This window comes from Chiroxiphia lanceolata, chromosome 2, assembly GCF_009829145.1.
Source record: "Chiroxiphia lanceolata isolate bChiLan1 chromosome 2, bChiLan1.pri, whole genome shotgun sequence".
Lineage (NCBI taxonomy): Eukaryota > Metazoa > Chordata > Aves > Passeriformes > Pipridae > Chiroxiphia > Chiroxiphia lanceolata.
The window spans coordinates 79,365,589-79,391,380 of NC_045638.1; the positions used below are offsets into that span (position 1 = coordinate 79,365,589).

At 36.9% G+C, this 25,792-nt stretch overlaps 1 protein-coding gene across 1 annotated transcript in view; it reads right to left on the reverse strand.

Moving 5' to 3' along the window:
• The window catches only part of ARHGAP42 (Rho GTPase activating protein 42), a 143,620-nt gene that overhangs the window by 58,524 nt on the left and 59,304 nt on the right, over window positions 1–25,792 (reverse strand). The window contains exon 4 of the mRNA XM_032679367.1: window positions 8,328–8,399. Within this exon, the coding sequence (XP_032535258.1) occupies window positions 8,328–8,399 (72 nt within the window). The remainder of the gene's footprint in view (window positions 1–8,327; window positions 8,400–25,792) is intronic.

Consider the following 25,792-nt stretch of genomic DNA (forward strand, 5'->3'; position numbering starts at 1 on the left):
AATAACACATGTTGTGATTTAGAATATTCAAAATGCTGAAGTCACTGAGCTGGCAACACCATTCATGGAAACCTGTTAACATTAACGGTTACAAAATCAGATCGAAGACCTTCTCTCCATCAGTAGAAACTAGTTGCAGTTTTTCCCCATTATCTAGTTCCAGTATGAGCTTACAGAGCTTCTTGAAGTCATTCAAAAAATAAAACACGTCTTCTGTTGTTTCTACTTCATTTCCATACACACCAAATTCCATTCAGTTCAGATGACAATGTGGAGCAAATGGAGAGAAAAGAAGCTTTACAGGAAAAGACAAACTTAACACCATTGCACAGGTCTGGTGGGTTGTAGCTGACTCTGATGCAATTGCACCCCCCATGGACTGCGTGGAAAGAGAAAAGTAGATTTAGAATGCATTGTACTGAAGTGGACTGGTCTTATTCACAGGGAACAGGCAACTCCAGTTTTTGCCTAATCTTCCATGTCAGCACTTGGATTAAGCAGGAATAAAGCTCTCAGTTTCACCCATATTTAGACATCTAGAAGTTGGCCTTTAAGTTCAGCAGTCACACCAACTTGTTATCCAAATGCATAAACAGTGAAAAATGTCTTGTTTCCCTTGAGTGTCTAGTTCTTATACAAAGGACAGAGAAGATCCGTTTGGTTCTACAATTACTAACACACAAGTGCACAGAAATGCTAATGATACAGTATCCAGCTGCTACAGGCACAACAATTGTAGCATGATCTTTGCACTTGACTGTAAGGTTCACTTTCATTCTAACAGTCAGAGGTGCATGTCTTAACTACAAAAAGAACATCCAATTTTTAAAACTGTATTACACTACTCAGCAACATCCCTTGGTCTCCACCACCATCCCTTTCCAGCCACTGCTGCTTCTTTTTGTCTCTTCCTCTGCCTCCCTAAGAGGCCATCACCCATTCCCTGAGCAGCTGCCCTTGTTGGCATCCCACACCTGATGTTGCTGCTCTCCTTGTGCGTGTTCCTCCCATCTGCATTGGTTTTCTTTCCTTCCCATGGAGACAAACCGCCATTTCAGGTTCTCCATGCCTCCTTTCTTATGCTAGATTCCTTCACAAATGAAGTGTATTTCAGGAATGACCCTATACATCAGTAAACTAAAATGTCCATGAAGAGGCCACTTCCTCTGCACAGTTAACATCTTTGCTTTGTGTACTGACAGCAAAGATAAAACAAAAAAGCTGCAAAGAACATAATGTCATTCAAATAAAGCCATTGCAACAGACTAGCTTATAACTTCACAAACACAATGCTTTATTTTAAAAATTGAAGATAAAAATATCTATTTCTTAATGAGCAATTCCTTTTTTAAAACACTCTTTGGGAATCTCTTGTCTATGCCAACCCATCAGCCAACATCTGTGATTTCTGTGTGCCAGCAGCACGTTCAGCACAGCTCATAGTCCCATGGCACCTCCCACGTCATCACAACAGGACTGCAATGCTGACCTGAGGAAGAACTTGAGGCGTGCTATGAGAAATTTTTTAGATTAATACACACAACTGGAAGCTGTGCTGTTTACAGATACTAAAAAAAAAAAGGAAACAGTCTGGGGTCAATGTCAGAAGTGATTTTGTTTTGTTTTGAAAGCATCTATTTTCAGAGTCCCTTTTACAACACTGATAAAGGAACACAAAATATCACTTTGGGGTGAAAAGTTATGCCTCCCCAGTGGCATTGTTAAGCCCAAATAGTGCTCTCAGTTTACCTCTTGGGGGGGTTGATCTTCTCATCAAGACCACAATTTGAGACCACCCCTCACCCCTTCTTGGCAAACTCCACAGGAACAAATGGTATATAACCTGAGAGATCCTGAAATAACAAAGCTGGTCATTTGTTGGAAAGATGGATCTTTTGATGCTCCCATATCTACACCAAGACACATTAAAGTTTCAAGTAATGATGCTCCATTTTTTGTTACAGTACAGAAGTGATACTTCTCGGATACTATCACCCATCCTTAAATCCTCCTAGAGATTCTTACAGTCTCAGCAACAACCTTTAGACCTGTTTCTCAGATGTGGAACATAATCCTCTCCATACTGTGTCTGAGAGAAGGCTGGAAAAGACATAACAGATGAGTAGACCTACTGCACCCTATTCGGCAAATTCTCCATGCCTTGAAACACTCACTAAGAAGTTCAGTTCCCCTGTGAACTGGAAATTCAGCTTAGAGGTGAATGTCCTTGTTCATTCTTTTAATCAGAGCTCAGGAGTCCAGCAGGACTCTAGCAGCTGTGCAGGGTCAGGATGCAACCTTCCTGAATCCTTCCCATGACACACATTAAAATAGGCTGCAGTAGATTAGCAAGAAAAAGAGCCTTAATTTAATTAGCAAATGTACAAGTTTTCTTGCATTTTTATGTTCTTTTGTTGGGCTGATACTTGCTACCTAAGTTTTTAATTTTTTGTTTTACTAACTGCAGATTTTTCAAAAAATTTTCTTTTGCAAAGAAAAATACACTGCATGCTCACTTAGGCAATTCCACCAATTAACAAATTTATTCTAAGCCTTAATTCCTAAATGTTATGGCAGAACAGTAAATTATCTTCCTGTTTACTACAGTGGACTAATTTATTTATCCTTAATTTATGTCTGTTTTCTTTAGGATGCAAATTAGAATTTTATTAAACTGCAGAAAAAACACAGCTTCAGAAACCTGTTTTAGTCAGTGAGCCAGTTAATCATACTAACTTATAACAGAAAAGACTGAATTTAACAGAATTTATTAAAACTGATTATGCACATAACATTAACTGCATTCTTCACAAACACCCACAGTTAACAGACTGAACCAACAGTATTTAATCACTGTGTCCATAATCTTTTAGTTGAGATTTGAGTTTTTGCTCTCATTTCTTAAAAGAATGCACTAGAAGAGAAAAATATTTTTAGGATTGGTTGGGGTTTGTTTTTCCCTTTAACTTCTTACAAGTTTATCAACTTTGAATGAAAAAGTAATTAAACCGAAGTAAACTGCAATGAGAAAATAATTTTGCTGCATTTGGAGAACAAGAACTGTCCCAAGTAGACCAGTTGCTTCAAAAGAACTCGGAGCCCAGGTGCTCAGCCAGTGATATCTCCCAGTTTAATTGGCTTTGCACAGGAGAAGGTAAGACTTCTTGAAAAGATGAGGTGTTTGCATGCTGACCTCTTCACCACTATTTCTGAAATTTCCCAAATATTTCACATACAGAAGAACAAAAGAAGAAATGGCTAATCATACTGTGACATTACAATTATTTTGAATTAAATGCATATTTATAAATGCAATTTACTCTTTCACAGTTCACAAACTTTAACCAAAATTGAGGATTTATGTAAGTAAAAGTAAAGCTAAAGAAAATTTGTACTTTTCTATCTACCAGAGATAGATCCTTAATAACCTATAATATCTAAAGAGACTGCCACTTGAGTTATTTATCAGTACAGCAGATTTTTTGGTATGCAGTTGTCTCATGACCATTGAGTAGCCTCAGTTCCTCATGCTCAGTCATTTCATCCTACACTTTCTTCCCAATGTTCCAGTCCTCCTCCTCTATCTAGGCAACCTACGTCAACACCACTAGATATTTTTTGCCTGATCATTACTGCAAATAAAACAACAGACTGATCTCAAATTGCCCCATGGGATCTTCTAATTAGTGGCTTCTCTTTAACCAGACAGTCTCTCCCATAAACAAAACTCGCTGCCCTCTTCCTGTTAGCCAGTTCCTCTGACAGATTAGACTTCTCATACTAAGCCCCATCTAAACTAATTACAATGCCTCATGTAAAGTGCTTTAAAAGCCTCGCTGAAATAGAAATAGGTTTGATGCCTTGCATTTCTTTGCCTACAGAGTAAGTTATCTTATCAAAAAAGGTATCAGGTAACTCTGGTAGTAGTAACCCTTTCTGAGAAACCGTGTGGCATTTTAACCTAAAGCATTTGGACATCAATTATCCTGGCCCAGCCTCTCTTTCGTCTTCCTTCCCCTGGCCCCCTTCCACCATGCTTCACACTGACATTAAAATATACCAGATCTAGTGGACACAAGTACCAAACCTCGAGTAGCAGACACTAGCAATGAAACACCTTTTACCACACCTACCAGAGCAAGGTCATTCATTTTTCTCAGTTAAAGGATCACAAGTGCTATAATTTGATCAGATACCAAGGAAACCTGTTCAAGAAATGGGCATTTTGGTATTTTTAACCAATCTCAGATACCTGTCTAAAACTCTGCTTTGAGAGTTTTCCGACAGACCCTGAAAAATGTTTTTTTTGTTTGTTTTACCCTCCTCAATTTCCAGACAATCCAAATCAAACACGGAAAGAACGTGCCAGCTCCCGCATGCCTACATATGAGGATAGATATGAGCAAAGATGCAGGAAAATTAATCCCAGCAGTGAATATGGATTTGTTTCCCAAGTAGAAAGGAATTCATATCTTCCTGTAAATGAATGAAATTAAATAATAATAAAAAATAATCCTCCTGGCCAAAATAAATTATTTTATGAAACAAACAAATGGAATTGTAAGGAGGAAACAAAGCGTTCCTTTTAAGACTTAAAACCGAAATTGCTTCTGTTGTCTTTGATCTGATTTAAGTTGTATTAAAGGTCAATGAATATTGGAACAAATGTTGCTAAATGCTCTACTCAATGGATAAAAAGAAAGATGAAAGTTCAGCTTTATTGTCCATAACACATCACACAATGAGCTCACCAAAGTTACCAGCTGGGGCCTTGCAAACCACATTGACCAAATAAGGCAAAAGGCTTCGTGCCTGGAATCCTTTCCCAGTTACCTCACTCAGCTTCTGCTCGCCTTTCTACAATAATTGCAGAGGTCATTTTTTTAAACTCAGATGGAGTAAATCAACAGGCTATCCAATGCAAAGCTGGGTTTGTGTAGTCCCTGGAGAGAACTCAGCTTTATTTAAACTGAGTGTGTGCAGAAAAGGAATAACTGAAATATGTGCAATAAAAACAGAAGAGCAAGTAGTATAAATTGAGAAGAGCAAGTGATGGCAATTTGTATATTGCTGGTTAGGTTACAAATACTAATGTTTTACGGTGGATGTTTCTCAAATTTGTTGGGTACCTTCAGGTTTTTAAAGTGCACCTGGAGGACTAGTCTTTAATGTTATTCTTGTGATGTTCCAAAAACACTTGAACTTTGCACTCTGAGTTTATACTGTCCTTGTATTTGAAATATAGCTCTGTAACATCAACAGGATATATTTTATCCTCCGTATTCTCTTTGATTTCTGTGACAATATTTTTTGCTTAAACGTGCTATAGTTTTGAAGAAACAATGAAATATTCTCATTCTCTATTAAGCACTACTAAGTAGTTCATCATGGTAGCAAAAAATCTTGTGAAATTACTTATTATTAAAACAAAATGCTGATTCTTATAATTTATTTTCTCTTTTTTTCCCCTGCATATGTGTGTGGAGGGGAGGGTGGTGGTGGGGGGGATGGCTTGGTTTTATCTCCAGCTGAATTTCATCTGGTATTTTAGAAAAGAAAGAAAAAAAGCTCAGCAAGCACTTTTAAGCACTCTCTCACTTTATCTTCACCTCAGCAAAATCTGACAGTAGTACCTAAGATAACTTCCTATTATGTATATTGGTAACACAGATATCTAATAATCTTTTTCCTCCACAAAATTTGAAAACACAGCTTAAAAGGGTACTAAACCTGATAATTTCAAAGTCCAGTTAGAAGAGAGTCCAACACCCAACAGCTGCTTTCATTGCTAGCTACTACTGACATTGTCAATGCTAAAGGCATATACAATTAATCTGCTGCTTCTATACTTAATCTTTTTAAATGTAAGTCCATAAGATATTATGATGCAAATTGACTGTAAAGTCACAGCTCTAGAAATATATAAAAAGACAAAACTATCAGCTATCTTGTGGAGTTTGTACCGCTCAGTTTCTCTTCAGAGAGGAACACATACACAGAAATGTTTTGGGGTTTTGGTGGAGAGAGGGGTAACAGAGAAACAGATGCAATTTTGTGTTTGATATGAATACAGTTCCACACACTGTTGTAAGTTAACACTACAGGAAAAAAAACAGTTCACACTTGGTATTTCAGAGCAAAAACTAACAATTGACACATGGTCCACACAGCTGAAGAAGACTGCAAATAAGAAGCGATCTTCTCAGTGTTCTGTGAAACTTGCCGCTGAAATCCAAACAACAAGAAAGGATCTACATTTTTTGCTTCTCTATCAGTACAGATCACCCCAGAGGAGTTCAGAGAGCCAAATCTCTGTACAAACCTTCATTAACTCCAGATAAATAAGTAGGAAGCTCAACTCATAAGAGTTCATAAATGCTCAAGGGTTGATCTCAGTGAATGAAAGTGAGGGTAAGAGATCTGACCATGTTCTCAACTTTACTAACTATGAGTTTCACAAAGCCCAAATTTCTACTCTATTTCATGTGGGTCTCATTATTCCTAGATCACAGGTTGCTATTTTGTAAAAAACTGTACTGAAAGAAATTAATTTCTCACTCCTTTGTGTTGATACCACTTAGTTAAAGGCCAACTGTAATTGCTTCAACTGATAAAAATCAATTCAAAGGTGAATGTTTGTATTGCACTTGGTTATGAAGGAGGTCTGAATCTCTCATTTCTGAGTTTGGCAGTTGAACTTCATGTGCAGTGCAATAAAATATGAGTTTATTTGACATTTTATAAAACAATGAGCTGGGAGAGCTCTCTATAGGATATCAATGTGAACTGCCCAAAACACAGAGTGCTGCATAACAAACTCCATTAGATACCGGAATAAGAGTTAGTTGAGCCAGGCTCTCCCCTGAACTCATTCTGCACGCTGTTGTGTGATCACAGACAAGTCAAAACAATCACTGTAAGAGGAGAAAATGGCCATATTTTATGTGGAAGAGATATGGAAAAGAAACCAGCCATTGCGATATACCAAAGGAGGAGTCAACCTGTCCTGTAGTGCCCTGCCTTTAATGTTCAATACTTGATACAAAAAACAAGGGAGTCATCTTCAATTATATCATTATATATGTGTTGACATCTACTGAGCGATATTTAAAGGAGACACAAGTGTCTTAGAAAGCTCTGTACAGAGCCCTGTGAACTGCCTGTGGATTGTCTCTCTTGATGTACCAAATCAGTCAATAGTACAATGGGTTAGGCTTTCAAATAGGATGCGTGCAGAGAAGAATATCTCTTAAACTATAGCAATATGAAATGAAATGGTAACACAAAGAACTGAACAAGACTACGAAAACCTACTGAAAACTAAAAATAATTTTGTGCTGGGATTAAATTCTGATTTATGCAGCATGATAAATAAACTCCCAGCCCTGCATCTCACAGCAGCATAGGGGTGGGACAAGAGAAGAATGTAGTTGTACACAAAAACGTATCAAGTAAGAGAGTAAAGAACATCCATTTCAGAGAAATCTGACCTCAAGTTCACAGCAAAAATTCTTCACAAACATCTACTTAGTTCCTGTGCGGAAGCAGTCGCATCTGTTTGCTACACATTCACAACAGCAGTACAAGAAATATAAACCTTTGGTCTCTCTTTCCAATAGTTCTGTTTTTCTTCTGAGTTTGTTTTGAGTACAGCACAAGCACAACCTCACCTGCAACATCAGAGAACTTATTTTGTACTCATTTAACCTTACAAATGGAAGATTTCCCAGACATTTTTATGAGTGCTAATGTAAGATGCAAAATGCTTCAGAACTACCATATTTATGCAGACAGAAGCAATTGTTACTAACCATACCTCCAACTGACTACCAAGCCTTTATGCATCTCTCAGAGACTGTGATCAAGGCAGTCAATGATAGCCACTTAAGAATCCAGGATCAGATGGAAAATACCTCTTCTAGACAGTTCCTTCCAACATTTTTTCCCAATATTATCTTCTGTCTTTATTCAATGGCCACTTGAGGGCCACTGCACTTATAGCAGCTGTTTGAATCCTCTCTGTGGTTCTGGGTTAATCCAAGATGCAGCATAATGTAAATGCAGACATCAGTAAATGAATGCAACATCAGATGGTAGGAATGTGCAACAGTAGCAAGAGCTGCTCCCTATGCATATTATCAGTCTTTAAGCTCCATTTCTAAATCATCTTCTCCTCTGAAGCAAAGAATTCAGTATAATTTACTAACATATTAATGAGGATGGTATCAAGCCTGTTTGAATACAAAATGCCTGTTTTCAGTCCAGTCTTCAAAACATACTGATAAACTTAAATAAACATGAAATGAAAAACAACCACAGCCACTTACTTTTGCTGCTCCTATTTGCTCTTTACGAAACTTCTCCAGCGGTGCTATTAGCACATCATTAGCATTCTGGATCTGCAAAGTTAAACACAAAGCATATCTTTATTTAATAGAGTATTTGCAGAAAGTAGAGTCACTGTAACTCTGCCAATGTGCAAGACTGAAAAATTCATATCTTTAACATTCTAGTAAGAGCATATGGGCAGAAGGCAAGTAATTATGTTTTCTTCACACAAAACATACAACACCAACATAAACTAGTCTATTATGGAACATTTTCATGAATAACTAAAGCAATTGTAATGAATGTCTCTCTTCAATATGTAGAAGGGTTTTCTGGTACTTTACTTCCATTTCTTGTATCTTGCCTAAAACCAGAATAGAAAATGAAAACTTTCAGGAACATGTTTTGGCAGAACAAAGAAGACAAATATACTGGTACTGACAGCACCAACTAAAAAAGTCTGTGTTCATAGAATCTGAAACTTGACAGCTGAATCTTTTCGGTTATCTCTTTGGATTACATACCTAGTTACACTGAACAGAGGAGAGTGAGGCAGAGAACTCTTAAAAGATAAGTAGACAATTTAAAAAAATACTCTAGATTGGGTTCCTTCACTTTTCTAAACTAATTTAAGATGTCCTGCAGCTATTTTTATCCCTTTAACCTAAACCAAAGTTCTTAATGAAACACAGTATTCCCCTCATAGCCTCTGTTTACTTAGTGTAAATCCAGTCCTGGGAACCCCTCTCTGAAAACCATTCCCAGCAGTGACCACCCAAAGTAGTCCCCAGCCTTTTTTTCTTCACACCAGTTCAGTCTTTACCATAATCATCATTTGAGCTTTGGTAGGTTTGGAAATCTGGGCAAAGCTAACATGCACCTAAGCCAAATATGAATGAATACAGCTCTTGTGGTTCTTCCACAACAATAATTGATAAGCCAAATGGTCAGTTAGGCACAAAAGCCTGTACTAATAAACACAGAGAATAAACCCATTGCAATACAAACACATTTTCTTTCCTCCCAAACATAACATTACAATTTGAAAGACCACAGAATCACCACAACTCTTAGCAGGGAAAAGTTTCAGGAAAAGTAGATATTCGACACCCTAATGAAGCAAAGTCCAAGACAGCAATGGCAAAACCGGAATGCTCAATGATAAAGTGATCAAAACGTGCTATATTTAAAAACAAAAATCAGGCACAGAAGATGAAAAGGAGTGTTTTCACTGCATTTAACATCCTCCATCAATTCCACTGGATCAGACCACAGAGCTACATCTCCGAGTGGACATTTCCAAATAATACATAGATTTTTAGGCATCATCCAGCAATCTAACTGGGACTCAACACTTTTTACAAGGAAAAGTGCACAGACCTAAAAAAAGATAAGTTCAACCCCAAGAAATAGAACTCATATCCTTGAAAATCTGAATGCTGACAAATTTTAACTTGCTTCCTGTTGGTATAAGACTTCTACGTAACATGAATTAAATTTATTCAAAGAACGCAACAAACCCCATAGCTACTATATTCATGGTCATGCATTTCTAATTTAGAAAAATATTGTTCTGCAAGACAAAAAGACATAATTTAATTTTAAATCTTTCCCCCAATTCCTAACAATTCTTAACATCTGACCACAAACCACTTCTTTTAATCTGTGGCCTATATCAACAGCTCCTGGTCAATACAACAGTAGAGACCAAAAATGGACAACCAGGCATTTATGTAATTTATATATCAAATTGCATGCTACAAAGAATATAAACATGCCATGATAAAACACTAGTCATGTATTTAAGTCCACAGTTTCTGTTTTAAAAGTTAAAAAGTATAAATATTACATAAAGTTAATATTGTGAATTTCAATGTCTGTAACTACTTGACCTTAGTAGGACAAATATTTTTACCACGTTGTACAGAAAACTCTACACAGACAAATCATATACTTAGAAAACAAAACCACAATAATATACTTGAAGTTCATCTTCATCTTTCTCACATTTACAAAAAAAAAAAAAAGACGTCAAACAGTATCCAAGCTTGTGTTAATTTTCTAAACATATCACTACCATTGCCAGTTATTTAAAGTAGAGCTGATGTTAAAGCAGTTTCAGAAGATTAAAAAGTTGTAATGACAGATGATTATTAACATAGGTTGGACAATTCCATGTACAATATGTAATGAAATATTCAGCTTCTTAGCAAAAATCTAATGCTGTATCAAGTGGTATTAATACATTGCCACAAGGGGATGCTTATAAATCACATGCTAGTTAAGGCTGGGAGTAGTTATATATATGAATCATAGAATGGTATGGGTTGGAAGGGACCTTAGAGATCATCTCGTTCCAACCCCCCTGCCATGGTCAGAGACACTTTCCACTAGACCAGGCTACTCAAAGCCCCATCCAACCTGGCCTAGGACACTTCCAGGGATGGGGCACCCACAGCTTCTCTGGGCAACCCGTTCCAATCTATTTCCTTCTAATATCTAATCTAAATCTACCTTCTTTCAGTTTAAACCATTCCCCCTCATCCTATCACTACTGGAAGGCTTCTGGAAGGTTTCCCCAGAGCCTTCTCTTCTCCAGGCTGAACAACCCTTGAACAGAGGCAAGATCTATGAGAAAGCACATAACCTCATTTGTGGAGAACTAAATTTAATCTTGAAAAGTAGATTGTCCGTAAGACCTTAAGATCTGAGACAGTTTAGGATACTTTTTCAATGGAATTTTGACAATCTCATATCCTGATGAAAACCAGATTTCCCTGTGAAGCTCAAATCTCTGGCACAGAAGAACTTATGGTGGGGACTGCAGGACAGAGGGATTCTATGACCATCAGGGCTCTCCACTTCCATAGTCAGTTTTGTCTTAAGTCTACCCATGTAGGACTGCTTTGCTGGAGACACTGGCTCACCATTCCTGTGCTCAGCCAGCCTCCATTCTACCCCTCTGCCCATGAAGCTTTCCTTCTTCAGGACACTGTAAATTCCACAGCAGCAAGAGACCTCCTACTCTAAAGTTTATTTCGCCGATACATTCAAATCCCACAATTAGCCAAGCATTTAATCTGACCTCCTGCCCTTCCTGTGACTTGATGCTTAACTGTGGTGACACTCCAAGAATTTAAAGGAAAAAAGACAAAAGAGAAAATTCCAAGAGACACATGCTGTTGAACTAGAAACTGAAGGAGAAGGGGAAAAAATATTTAAAAACTACTTTTTAAAAATCAGCTATTGTAGAAATTTGTATTATTGCACATAACTGCAAGATATCACATCTTTCACTCAAATAGACCCCACATATTTTCATAGTTTTTTCACTCTCCTCTTCCAGAGTGAATAAGACCCTTCACAAAATTAATAGCCTACCAACATTAATTTGAACTCCACTTTTTCCTTTGTCAGTCTTCAGTGCAGGTAACCTACAAGGCAAGTTCCGTAGAGTATCACGAATTGTAACTGAGACCAGAACTAACAGAAAGAAATTACATTCTTGAGTTCAGAAGGAAAAGAAACATTTCATCATTCTTGAAAGTATGTTTAGCACCAGGACTGTACTTGTACCCTTTTGTGTGCTAATGCTACAAAGAAAAACCAAGAACCTTGCTGAGGGAAGCCAATTGAGGGACTACTCTCAGAACTGCACTTGAAGGGGAAAAAGAAATAAAAATAAAGAAAATAAATTAATAAAATCAAAGAACAAATAGTTCCAGTCATGCTAAGAAGACTGCTAAGAACATTATAAAAACAAGCAAACCTTGCAGAGAGTACTGTGACTATCTTTGTGATCACTAACCAGATGCAACCTTATCTCACAAGTTGGAAAGAATATCAAATACCAAGAGGTCCTCTCAGGGTCTCTGTCCCATTTGGCAGTTTCCTTTGTTCCTCCAAGTATCACCCAAAGAAGAAAATGTTATGGTTTGCAATCAATACATTTTGTGAGCTCATTGACAGAAATGAGTGAGTATAAGTAATTTTAGAAATACTTCATCACACTATCTTCTTTTTTTTTTCCTATTTTTACACTACCCACTATCCTATTAAGCACACCATATAATGAAAAAGAATTAAGTTTAAAATACTTTCATTACATCAGCACATGAATCATTAATAAAGTGTTTATATAAAGCACATTTCATTAATTTTACACCCCAGCAGTCTCAAAGTTGAGGCATATGCTTTCTGAGCTGTTTCCACATGCTCCTAAATAAGGTGATGACCTCTGCTCTCCGAGAGGAGGGAATAACACAAGAAGTACCTATCAAATACAGCCCAACCACTCTCAAGCATCTTGCCCTTTTTGCAGTATTTCAATCTCTATGGTAAATTACAATATTTATGGTACTTTAGCACTCAAAGATCCCAAGTTCCATACAACCTCTCATGAAAACAGCAACTTGATTCTCTTAGAAGGAGGCACCAATATTATCTGTGTCTGCAACAACTGTGGAGCAGAAGCTCCTTTCTTCCTCCCAGAAGCCAAGGATTATTAATGACCCCAAAAGCCTGGACCTTTGAGACAACTCTTAATTAACAACTGGTTAATTTGCTTTAGTAACAACAGAGAAATATTAACTCTAAGGATTGGCGTTAAGAAAATAGAGAAAGAAAAGAAGTATATTTCAGTTCAAATAACAGCTTCCTCACAAAATCTGGGAACTTCAGGTGGCCCCTAATGAATCAGTTCATGCACTGCTAACAGCAAGATCTGACAGAGGACATTACCATCTCAGTAACAATACCAACATAAAGAGTCTCAAGGACATACTGAACAATTAACTCAGTCACTCAACACCAGATATCCATTGTCTCCAGACTCGATACGGCCACATAACCTTCCCTTCCCAATCAGTGGGGAGAAATAAGCATAGGATTCCTGTGATCCATTCAGACAAGATACATCACATCATGAAATTGCCAGGTTGTGTGCATTCAAACTCAAGTGTATTAATCTGCTTACACGACAGTACTTCTGAGTAGATGCATAAAGGCTAAATACAATACTATTTAGATGTTTCCAAAATAAAGCAAGAGAAAGCCTGGGGGACTGGGCTTGAAGTCTGCTCTCCCTCAGGGATATTACAAACCCGTTTAAAGTTTTGCATGATAAGCTGAAGAAATCTGAGACTGGGCAAAAGAGTCACTTCCCATTCAGCAGAAAGCAGCTAGACTGAATGGAGACATCACAAACCTTATACACGTTAAAGGATTCAGTAAAGGTTACTGTCACGTTAACTTCACAGTCCGGAGTTACTCTCAAAAATATATACGGCATTCCAGACTTATAACTGAATAGCTGAGCTACAAATGCAGTCACAGTCCCAAACTGATGAAGAATAAATTAACGAAGTACTGAAATCAGTGAAAGAGTGTAACAAATTACTTGCTTCAGAATTTAAAGAAAAAAAAAATCCACTCTGACATCGTGCTAAACAGGGTTAGATTTAATTGTATTAGGTCATTACAGCTATCACCAACCAATAATGTGTGGAGTGCTGAAACAGGTATATAATCAGAACTTCTCACCTGATCTAGGCTATTTTACCTGTCAAAATCCAAATTTGTCATTGACTTTCATTTCTCTTTTAGACGGGGCTTCATTCAGCCTCAGAAATAAGCATTCTGCTCTATAATCCCTGGCAGCATGCTGCCTCCACTACTCACACTTTCTGTCATTAGTGGGTATTAAGACACCAGATTCACCTGTTGCCTCTGGAGCATGGCAGCTAATTGGTGTCTGACAGAGACAAGGTTCATACAGGGAGCTTGCTGAAGCTGAGCGTGGAAACCAACAGGAAAAAAATGGATCTGCAGCAGACAGAAGCTTCCACCATCTGACTCTCTGCTTCAGAAACATCTGAACATCATTATGTTACCCAATGGCAATGTCTTAAAAAGCACAGGATAAGTTCCCAACAGAACAAATATTTAACAGAACTATACAGGATGCAAGGTCTTACAAATTACTTCAAGCATCTTACAGCTATTTTTCTTAATGATTTGTTTATCTCTTCATGAACTGCAACCATAAGAAACAATTCTCAGTGACTGCAAGACCAGACTGATTGTAGGCACTGCTCAGTGAATGTCAAGACACATAAGAAAGGGTAAAAAGGCACTTAGATGAGAATACCTGCTCCATGAATTTACTGCAGCAAGTTTCAAATGCATCTCAACAGTTCTTCTTTTGCATAACAAGGTAGGTTATTTATGACTGAACTTACCATTGAAGGGAGAAGAGAGTAAACTGAGCCACAAAATTTCCATATATTAAAAGGTTTTAAAGATGCAAAAATGGTGTTTGGCATATCTACATAAAATATATTATCAACACATTCATTTAATATTTATTTTAAATGCTATTTCCCTTTAATTATCTTGTTCGCTCAATGCATTCATTGCCTGTGATGCCTCTGGAGGGAAAAGCTAAATTTTCATTCCATCTGTTTTAAATTCCACATTTGAGAATATGCAGTAAGCTTAATATATCTTTGTTGCCTTATGAAGAGAAAATATCATTATATTTAAACTCCCAGAATTGTTGTTATTTTCCAGCGCTTAAGTTTAATGTTTGTATGCTAATATGTTTTGGTCATAAACACAAGATTCTTGGGCATTGTTGGATCACTAACACTTCAAGCACTACTTTAAAGAACACCAATAAGAAGCTACTCAATTCCTACCATTTGTACGTGGAACAGAAATTGCATTTATTATAATCGTCTTCTACTAAATGGTCTGGTTTGGCAAACCAAACTTACATTTTAAAAGCTGATGCTCAAACTGTCCCACTGAGTTAAGAAAGTGGAGCAGATTCATATTATCAGTCACTCCAAGCAGCAGTAAAGTCAGAGGCTACAAACTTTCCACATAGCCAGTGACAAAAACTGCCTCTGATATCAAGTAGTGGCAATGAGATACACTAATTAAAAATTATTTACACCATATAATACAATGTGATCTGCATACAAAAAGCAGGTTTATTCTAGGAGGAATATCAGACGCCTTTCGAGCACTGTGAACTACTGAAGTGAAATTGCTACAAACTTAATAGATTACTGAAAACAGTCATGTTCCATTTATATGCACCTGTGCATGTAAAAAGTCAGATATTCTCTTATTTTCTCATAATTCTTTATTTTATTGCAAATCTCAAAGACTGCTTGATTTAATTCTCTTTAGATAGCTGAAAGAAGAGATAGGTTAAATACCTCAATTATTTGATCCAAATAAGACCAAACTGTATCTTTTCCTGCTACCATCATATTCATTAGTATTTTATAAACTTAGATTACAATAGGAAAATCATATGATGATACCCTTCAAAAATGTCTAAGTTTTCACCAGATGTTTAAAATATATTCACTCTTTTATAAAATTCTCATGCCAAAAATTTACACTTACAATGTCTTTTAAAGTAAGAGATTACACAACAAAATAGACACTTTTAGATGTTACGATCTACAAATAATATGAATGCAAATGAAAACAGCCTTCAGGAAAAGCAACACAAAATATTTTACGACAAACAAGGAAATGGAGAAATGAAAAACAGCAGTTGATAAGAATTCTGAGAAATAAAAAGGAGATTGTCCTAGTAATACATAATAATCTTGAGAAATTGAATGCCAGAGGTTAGTATCAAGACAAAAAAATCCAGATGAAATATAAAAGGGCATGGCTAGTTTTATGAGCATTAATAAACACAGACCAGTTACATGTGTTAAACGGAGGGAAATTAGATCTTTTAGATGTGGAAAGCATTTGCAGAGCAAGCACATAACTTCTCTCTTCTCTCCCACTCACAGCATACAAACTGGCAAAGGAGTCTTATGTTTGTTGAAACATTGGATACTCCCCAGAAGAAACATCTGTGTATGAAAGGGGCCCAAATAAATTCAGATAAGTTATGCTTTATAATGTAGTTGAAATGGTAGAGGTAAAAATTCAAACACTAATATCATACAAAAATTATTAGGTTTAAAATTTAACTTCTCGCTTTCCCCCTCGGTAGCCTGAATAAAATAATAAAAGTAATTCCACAGCTCCTCTCATGTGTCAAGTCTCTACTCCAAATGTCAAACCCTATATCAAGTATTACAAGTACTGAATAAAGATGTAAACACTGGCATGTTGTAAATTAGGCTTCATGGGAAAATTAAGATGCAAAGAATGGTATCAAGGGAATTGTCCAGACACGGGTTTAACAATGCTGCTTCTGCCCTCCCACAGTAACTTTTAACAAAATTGACTTCATTCTTCTCACAATGTGCCTTGCCAAGAAACGGATTTGAATAAAGAGCCCTCATTAGCAATAAAAGTTTGGAGGTGGAAGTGCTGCTTGAACTTTGCTGAAGTACATGCAAGGAAAAGTACTTTGTTGAATTACTAACAGCGCCTGTACAAGCCAGTTCCAGCCTGCCACTCCTACTGCATCAACTGCTGCTCCCAGCTTCTTCAACAGCAGCAGAGGAATAAACCTGTAGCATCCATGCACTGATAGTGAAACTTAGGATGTCGTCCTTCTCTACCAACTGTGGAGCTCACAATGGCTATTCAGACCTTCTCATTTCCTAGCTAGATTCTGGGACATGCTATGTGCTCTGGGAGATGCTATGCGAAGTCTGATAGAATTTTGCAATGCTCAAACCCTCTTCACCCGCTCCCTCTTACCTTCTGAGCAAAATTTAAGGTGTTGGTGATTCCTGAATGTAGTGGTTATGTGTAGGGAAGTATCTAAGAACTATTCAGGGTTGCTCAGAAAACTCTGCTGGAATTGAGAGGACTATTACCTTAGTGGCAGCATAAAATATTTATGTTTTGCTACTGACAGCACCGTTGATCCAATCTAAAAAATAGAATGCCACATCTACTTCAAGCATCTTATGGATCAACAGAATTGTAAACTGAATTCCTGTAACACTACCTTTATTAAGCAATCTTTAATTCAGGTTCTCAGGCCACAGCTGCACATCTAAAAGGTGCCTAGATCAATTTTAAGAAATTTTCATTGTAACACAGTTTTAAACACTGAGTTTTGAACAAATGCAACAAGCTACAAGCCTGGCTCCATGAGTCAGTAATCTTTAACAGCTGGAGGGTTCACATAGCATGAACTACCCTTCTTGTAAATAACGTCCCTCCTCTTCGGTGCTAAAGGCAAAAAGCAGAACTCAAGATTCCTAGCATTCAAAACCAATACCAAAACTAGACACCTGAACTCACTGTGAAAACACCAAATGTGCCTGAGCAGTGTCTACAGAGGGATTTGCAGTCACCCCTTCAGCTCAGCTACAAAAGTTAACCTCAAAAACTTGAAGGGCAAGATGTTTAAAATGATCAATTGGAAGGATAGTCTATAGTTATCTATAATACACAGAAGAAAAAGATCACTTGAAAACAGTCCTTGGCCAACCAGAAGGTAAAATACATTTATGATCAGACTCTAAGATGTGTTGATCCACTAGAAAACTCTCACATGAATATGTTTAAGAAAATTCCTGTTCTAGGTACGGATAATAAAAGTCCTAAGTTCTGAGAAAAGAGTCCTAAGAAGGACTGAAGTGTCTCATCTTCAGAGTGCTCAGAAATCAGAAGCCAAAATGCATGAACCGGTTTTTCTTAACTCACTTCCTTGATTTGTGGGTTTAACTACACTGACTTATCCTAATGTGATGTTAACCATTACCAAACATGTTTTCCTGAACAGGCAGTGAAGAACCTTGCAGCACCAAGCACACCTACACCCAGCCACTTCCCAAAAGAGCAGGAGCAGTGAGCAGACGCTACAAAGAACCTGGCTGCTTATGAGTACCTGCACACTAAAAGCACTGATCATTGTAAAATAAAATTCAAACGCAGAAAGCACTGTACATTAAAGTGTGTCCTCCAATATTTTTCATTTATATGAAAAATATTCACATCTCACCCCCACATGAGTTTTAGATATATTAACAGATGACAATGGCCAATAAATCAAAAAGGAAAAAACCCAACTGACACTTTGTAATTTATTGTAAAAGCCTGCTAGAAGATAACATAGTGGGACAAATTTTCTGCACCTAGGCTCCATTTTTGTATCTCCTGTGCTTCCTTTTCTTTTCAGAATATGCTAGTGCTTTCTTTTCCCTAAAAATCTTTTCACATAACAAAGGCCATGCATGCCATCTACTCTTTCACTGCAAAAGGAGATACTTCAAAGAACTTCTGATTTCTCTGTCCTGTATTCCTGTTTTCCCTTCAGAGAGCAAGAGTTCAGTGAGTCGTCGTTGCTGCTGTCACTAACAATATGAACTGGAAATTGTTATATTTTTTTTCAGCCCTTTCTCTCTCTTAGTCACTCTTATCTCGTAGACTTGTTGCTTAGTTGCATCAGCAAAATTATTTTCTATACAGCTGGGACCATTTCATAAAGTGCTAAAAGAATGCATTTAACTTTTTCTGATCTACGCACAAATTCAAATATGACTGAAGCTGGACTAAGGCTTTATAACTAAATGGCTACACCCTTTTCCTCCTATAGGAGGAAAACTACCTGGTGTTAAATTAAAAACAAACAACAAACAAACAACAAACAAAGAAGCAAAACAAAATAAACTACAACAAAAAAACAAACCAAGCCAAAACAACAGTTTGGGTTTTCCCCCTTTTTTTCTTCAGCAAAACCCTGAAAATATTTAGAAGACAAGACATAAATTAGCAATGGATACGGTCATGGTAGGTAGCTAATTACCCAATAAGAGATATCTTTTTTTTTATGGCTTACTCCATGGACTTAAAATCAGTGAAAACTGTAAAAGATAAAGTAATCACAAATACAATCACACTGAAGGAAAACCAGTTCAGTCATGTACTTACAAGTTTGTGTATTTATCTTTTTATCACTAACATTAATACAAACTGCATGTCTCTTGACTAGGCTGAGAGTTCAAGTCATACTGAAAGCAAAAGAGAGCTTGAGAATGTAATTTCACATAGCCAGTAGAAGAACACTTTCCTGTTTTTACCTCCCTTTATGGCTTTCCAAAAAATAAAAAAAATTTCTCAGCTTGAATGTTTACATTACATATTATCAAGTGGGAAATGGCTACATAAACACAGGAAACAGCATAATTGGAGCACAGAACTAATTAAGAAAAAAACTGATCCAGAATTCAAGTACACCCACGCTGCACAACATTTTTAACAGTAAACTATTTTATTGAGTACTCTGGTAAATGTATATGTTTTAACATATTACAAGCATCCTTCACATCTTAAACATTTATCACACAAATTATTTTTTTTCCATGAAGGAAAAAGTAAACATGACAGAACCAAATCTTCTACTAGGGGGAAAATCTTCAATTTAAGAAGTGGAGAAGTGAAGGAGTCCCTGCTTTTGTGGAGAGTTTCTATGGCTTTTTAAACTTTTTTTTTTTAAAATTCAATGCATTAACAGTTACAGAAATTATCTGATTAAGACAAATTATCTGATTAAGACAAATCTTAGAAAATAAGCAACAAGCTTTACTTTACAAAGACCTTATTTTAAATCTTCCAAGACATTTTCAATCTGGTTGTTAAATCTACTTAACAATCACCTCAAATCAGTTCTATTACTTTGTCTCTTTGCTTTTCCACATCCTGATCTGTAAATTCTGCGGCCAGGTCTGTTTTTCTCACTGTGCAGATGTCAACAAAAACTCTCCGTAGTGGAGTGAATGGACCACAAACAGGCCTTCTTGTGAAGTCCATTAGGATGTGAAGAGAAAGTTTGAAATCAATAAAACAATAAATAATCACTTAACTAATCAAAGTAAGAACTTTCTAACTTACTATGAAAAGTAAACCCAACATTATTTCATTACTACACATTATTCCTTAAGGGATGCTGAGCTGTCAGACTCATCACAACATTTATTTTGAAAAGCTTCATTTGTCAGAATTCCTGAAACTGACTTAAAATACACTTTCCTCAAAAAACCAGAAAGTCAGAGTGCAGGTTCATTTTTCCTAGACCAAAGCTGGAAACGGTAAGGCAGATAGACAAGCTGTTCTTTAGTGACAGATTTAAGAGTTTGAGTACCTGAATGTCATAAGCAACAACTTCTGAGTTCAAAGTAAGAACAAACACTTCAAAATTTAAAGTGAAACAAACAAAATGAGTTTAGCAGTGAGGGATAAAAATAAGCCAATGGCTAAACAACAAGCAAGCCAAGATGTTGGCACAAATGTTTACTAGAGTGAGGATTTTGTTTTAAATTTTTCAAATTGCCAGAAATGTTTACAATTGACATAGTGGGTCCTTTGTCTGTTTTTCTTAAAAAAATTGAACAATAAAAATGACCAGCTACAGAGCTCTCCATAGAAATTTAGGTTTCTAAATGCTGAAATCAATCTGTTTAGAGACTCACACAAAATGGTCTTGGGAAAAATGTCATGGCTAATGATGTTACTCTTAAATTCAACTGGAAAAGCAGATCTGTTAGAGGCTGTCCAACTTCTGACTGTTACCTGTTTTCCCCTTAACCCCTACGTCAAAAAATAATGTGGAAGTCTTCTTGAGAAATATACCATATTCTTAGACCATTATCATGACGGACACCTTTGAAATAACTTAATGAACAATAATTAATGACAATCTGATTAACCATGCTCCAGGCTAAGAAGGACACATGGTCACTGAGTAATACAAAATGCTTACTTTGTTTCTACATTACATTTTCCAACACTTGGTTTAATGTCAGTTTGTGCCTTATATACGTCTATTTTCCTTGGCAAAGTATTTCACAAGGCAGCTCATCGTGAGGAAGTTTTCCTGACAGTCAGCCTAAATTCTCTCCGAAATTCTTCCTCTCAGATGATTATCTCTTCTTAGTTAGATGATGTAGCAGCATTCACACTTCTCAGACAAAGAAACAAAAGTTTCAAATCAAAGAGTGATAGCTTCAGAAGTAAGGTGAACTTTGAAATAAGTTCAAACTGAAAGAGGTCTTAATTATTGATCTACACTTTTAGCAGTCCATGCAACCAATTCTATGTGAAGTTCTGTGGCTAAGTGGTGGCTATGGGGACTAGGCAACTGTGTAAGCAGTCACGTAATACCTGTCTGCTGCTCTTAGCAAAGCCAGGCAGAATTGTACTAGTAGTACAGCTGGCCCTGTACTATTTGTAACCATTGGATGCTGCTTTCCAGTATGAAGATTAATTTTCACCTTCACAGACACTGTAGGTCTCCATAGGTCAATTCCAGTAACTTCAAAAGTGAGGTTAACAGTTCTACTATCTACTACTATTAGGAATCACTTTGCATTATACTGGGCAGCTGCTGTGAAATAAAACACTGAGAAAGACAGTCTGACAGTTCGAGGCTTTGGTCCGTGATAGAAGAGCCATAACAGTAACCAAACTATCCACTATTTGTTATCTTTCTAGTACCAACAAAACCAATCCCCAAAAATCATTGTAAAAAAAAAATTAAAAAGAAGAAAAAGTTGGTGCTGAGGAAACTAGCTATTCAAAGAGATTAATGTAATTAGAAGCTGTATTTTGCTTTAACAACTACTTCATGAATGAACACATCCAGGCATAAAGCCAAAATCAGCTGAGCTGTTTGTAATGGTACTATGCCCAGGAACTGTTAACGCTGAAACTGGAAGTATGTATCCTTTCAGGAAACAAAGGCACGTGTATGAAAATTTAAGATATTTTCTGAAGAAATGTAGGTTAGCCACAGATTTGAACTACCCAGAGATAAGGGAACTTTTACAGGTACAGGATCCATAATAACTCTTTCAACATATGCATACTATTGACAGCATTAACTCTCTGTGTATAGCACTCTGGTATCCCAGCCAAAATGTAAAGATTACATTAGAAACATGCACTGCAGATGTTCAAGCTAATTCCTTACAACCACTGGAAAAGGTTATGATGTTCCTTTAAAAAACTGGCATAATGATAAGTAAACTAATAGGAAAATACAATATATGAAATATAGAAAAAAATTAAATTTTATGGATGCATACACACAAAGTTTTATTGATACCTGACACACAAGAATGTTCAAAGGTTATTTAAGGCTCAAGTAATGAAGAATTTTAAATTAGAACGTTCTGCCAGTTGTCACTGGTGAAAATTCAAAATGAGCATGTTGGGAAAGCACACAAAATTAAAAAAGTGATTCAGGACACGGGATGACACATGCCATGACAAAACGTTACAGCAAAAGGTCTAGAAATAGTATCAGGCACAGATTTCTTCACCTTTTTTTTCAGCTCTCATGGAAATGTGACTAATAAAAAGATCAATTTAGAAAGCTCTTATTTAGCTTGTAAAAAGTGTAAGAACTGGCTTAGGGGAGAGAAGGGGTTAGCATGCTTTCTTTAAAGGTAGCCTTTTACTAAAGATTAGATAACCAAAGAAGCATCTCTCACAATTTTTATCTTCAAGGCTACCAGAATCTGTGGCCCCACCATTCAAAACTTTCTGCAGTACCATATGATCATGGCTTCCAGACTTCTACTATAATTTCCTGTTACTCCCAGAAAAATAACCTCTTTCCCTGACCACAACTAGTCATAATAGTGGGACTGCAACAAACATTACATCAAGAGGTAGATTTGCAGGCATTTGTTTTGGCGGCCATAGCTTAAGCAGAGTTTGCTGATCTTGCACTGCTTCTTCATCCTATTTTTGTCTATATATTTTGTCCTCTATTGATGTGACATTGAAACAGCCTGTCACAATGTGGTTGAAAAATAACCAGTAAATATTTTGTTTGTTTTGCTTTTAGCCAGGTCAGTTCTCTGAAGTGGGTACATAATAAACTGGCACTGCTGCCAAAAAAACAGACAAAACTGTTAATCTGTTTCAGTCTTAGTTCAAAGCAAAAGCACTTGCTCCAGAAGATTCATCCAAGAAAATCTGTCCAAGTAACAATAACTGGAGTTTTTACAGACATTTGGAAAGAATAATAAAAGCAACCTAAGTGTTCTGCAAATATTAAGACAACATCCTAATGAGAATACTTCAAATAAAACAACTTTGTGTGTAACACAGCTATGGGCCCATGCAGATTACACAGATTGCCCAATGGAGAATATTTTGCTTTCTTGGGAAAAGGTAGGGGGTTTTGTTGGTGTTTATTTGGTTTAAATAAAGGCATATTTGTTTCTACATACCCTTTGGTACATATAGTGCTTGTGTTGTTATCTGGTTTTAATCACATTTCCCAAGACACTAAATAAGAACAACAAATACAGGGATTTCAAACTACTCCGGAGATCAGACTAAATGAAGAAAAATTAAAAAATAAGTTGTTTGTAGGAACAAAGTATCTTTTCTCCTGTTACTGGGAGAACTGCAGATAAATTCACAATCCATTAAAAAAAATTCAGAAAGTTGTAGTATGTCTCATGTTCTGACAGCATGTTCTGACATTATTACAGGCTAGTATTGGGTACAGCACATATCCTCTGCTATGAGCAACTCCATCCCCTCCCTCTGTAGTCACAAAATAAGTGCATAAAACTTTAAGGCTGTAAAGTTGGCTGATCCAGCAAAAATAGGGTTCCTTTAAAATACTCATTTAGAAATGAAAACATCTTTCTCTTTTAACAGTCATCTGAGAAGACATTTGGTTAGTGACTGTGTTGAAAGGAAAAGCATCTACAGTCTGAAATAGCAACTACACGCATTTCTGTGAAGACTAAAACACCATTAAAATAAACTCCTTCCAGCCGTGTTACTCACTAAACGCTTCTCAAAATTTTGGGAAGTTGCTGTCATGTAATGCGAGATTACATGCAGTGAAACGCATGCATGGATTGAATGAGCATATGAAATTGTGAACAAATTAGAGTTATAAATTGAGAAGTAGCAAGAGGCCTTCCAACTAACCCTTCATTTTGTACTTTTAATGAAGAGAGCATTTCGTGTCTCTCTCTCCATGATACTGTTCAAGATCGGGAATGGCAAGCAATCTCATTTTGTAAATGTTCTCACTGAAAAATGCTGCAAGGTAAAGCTGGAGAGGAATGTTTTACAAGGACATGTAGTGACAGGACAAGGGGGAATGGCTTTAAAGTGAAAGAGGATAGGTTTAGCTTAGCTATTAGGAAGAAATTCTTTACTATAAGGGTGGTGAGACACTGGAACAGGTTGCCCTGAGAAGCTGTGGATGCTCCATCTTTGGAAGTGTTCAAGGCCAAGCTGGATGGGGCCCTGATCAACCTGGACTAGTGGTTGACATCCCTGCCCATGAGGAAGAAGAGGGGCAGGCACTGATCTTGCTCTTTGGTGACCAGTGACAGAAGCCAAGGAAATGGCCTAAAGTTGTGTCAGGGGAGGTTTAGGTTGGATATTAGAAAAAGGTTCTTTACCCAGAGGGTGGTTGGGCATTGGAACAGGGTCCCCAGGGAAGTGGTCACAGCACCAAGCCTGACAGAGAAGTATTTGGATGATACTCTCAGGTACATGTTGTAACTCTTGGGGATAGTCCTTTGCAGAGCTAAGGGTTGGACTTGATGTTCCTTGTGAGTCCCTTCCAACTCAGCATATTCTGTCATTGTGATAATTCTATAACAATATGGAGGTAAATACAAATACAAGCACCTTGAATTTAGAAAGCAGGAGAAATTGTAGTAGTTAACTGAATCAATTATGTTACTCTACAATGTAGTACTCCTGCAACACACACTGTATTTTAAAATTAAATGGATTTTCTTCATTTCTATTCTCTTCATAAAACTGAAGAGCAAATACTATTAGGACACTAGTTATCAAGGCATTCTTAAGACTGGGTACACTCTTTGTGTAAGATGGTAAATGAATGTACATGAATTTTAAGAAGTGTTGTAAACAAGGACCAGAGCTGGTGAATCCCCTTATCTCTGCTCCCCTTTTCTTTCCTCTTGAACAATTGTCCCAGGTCCTACTCGCAGCCTCTTGGCACCATCAAGACATACAAGTGCAGTCTGTTTGATGCCAGCTAACCAGCTAACACAACAGTAGAAATCAACATGACAGGTCTACATTTTTACACCTCTGACAAAAATTGTTTGCTACAAGAAAATAACTATGTCACAATTCAGCTCCATGATAACTATCTTGGAAAACAGCAAAGATTGTCCCAAAAAACAGTTGGACTGCTTTCCTCCTCAACTTTACAAGGCAATGAAATTATCTAGGCCCAAGCTTAGCAGGATGGTGCAAAAGGCTCTGCATAATCTATGGTTCTGCATTGTGGACATTCATATCATTAGGAAACAATTCACATTTTCAAAGAAAAACAAAAACTTTAAGAGAAAGCTGCTAAGGAACACAGTGCAAAACATGAACAGTAGGTTCTCTGTTGACTTCATGATCATAAAACTATGAGCATATTCTGAATTAACAGCATTACTCAGTAATAGCAAAATGATTCCAGAAGTACCTTTTGCAAAGTTAAAAAACACATGGACCTATA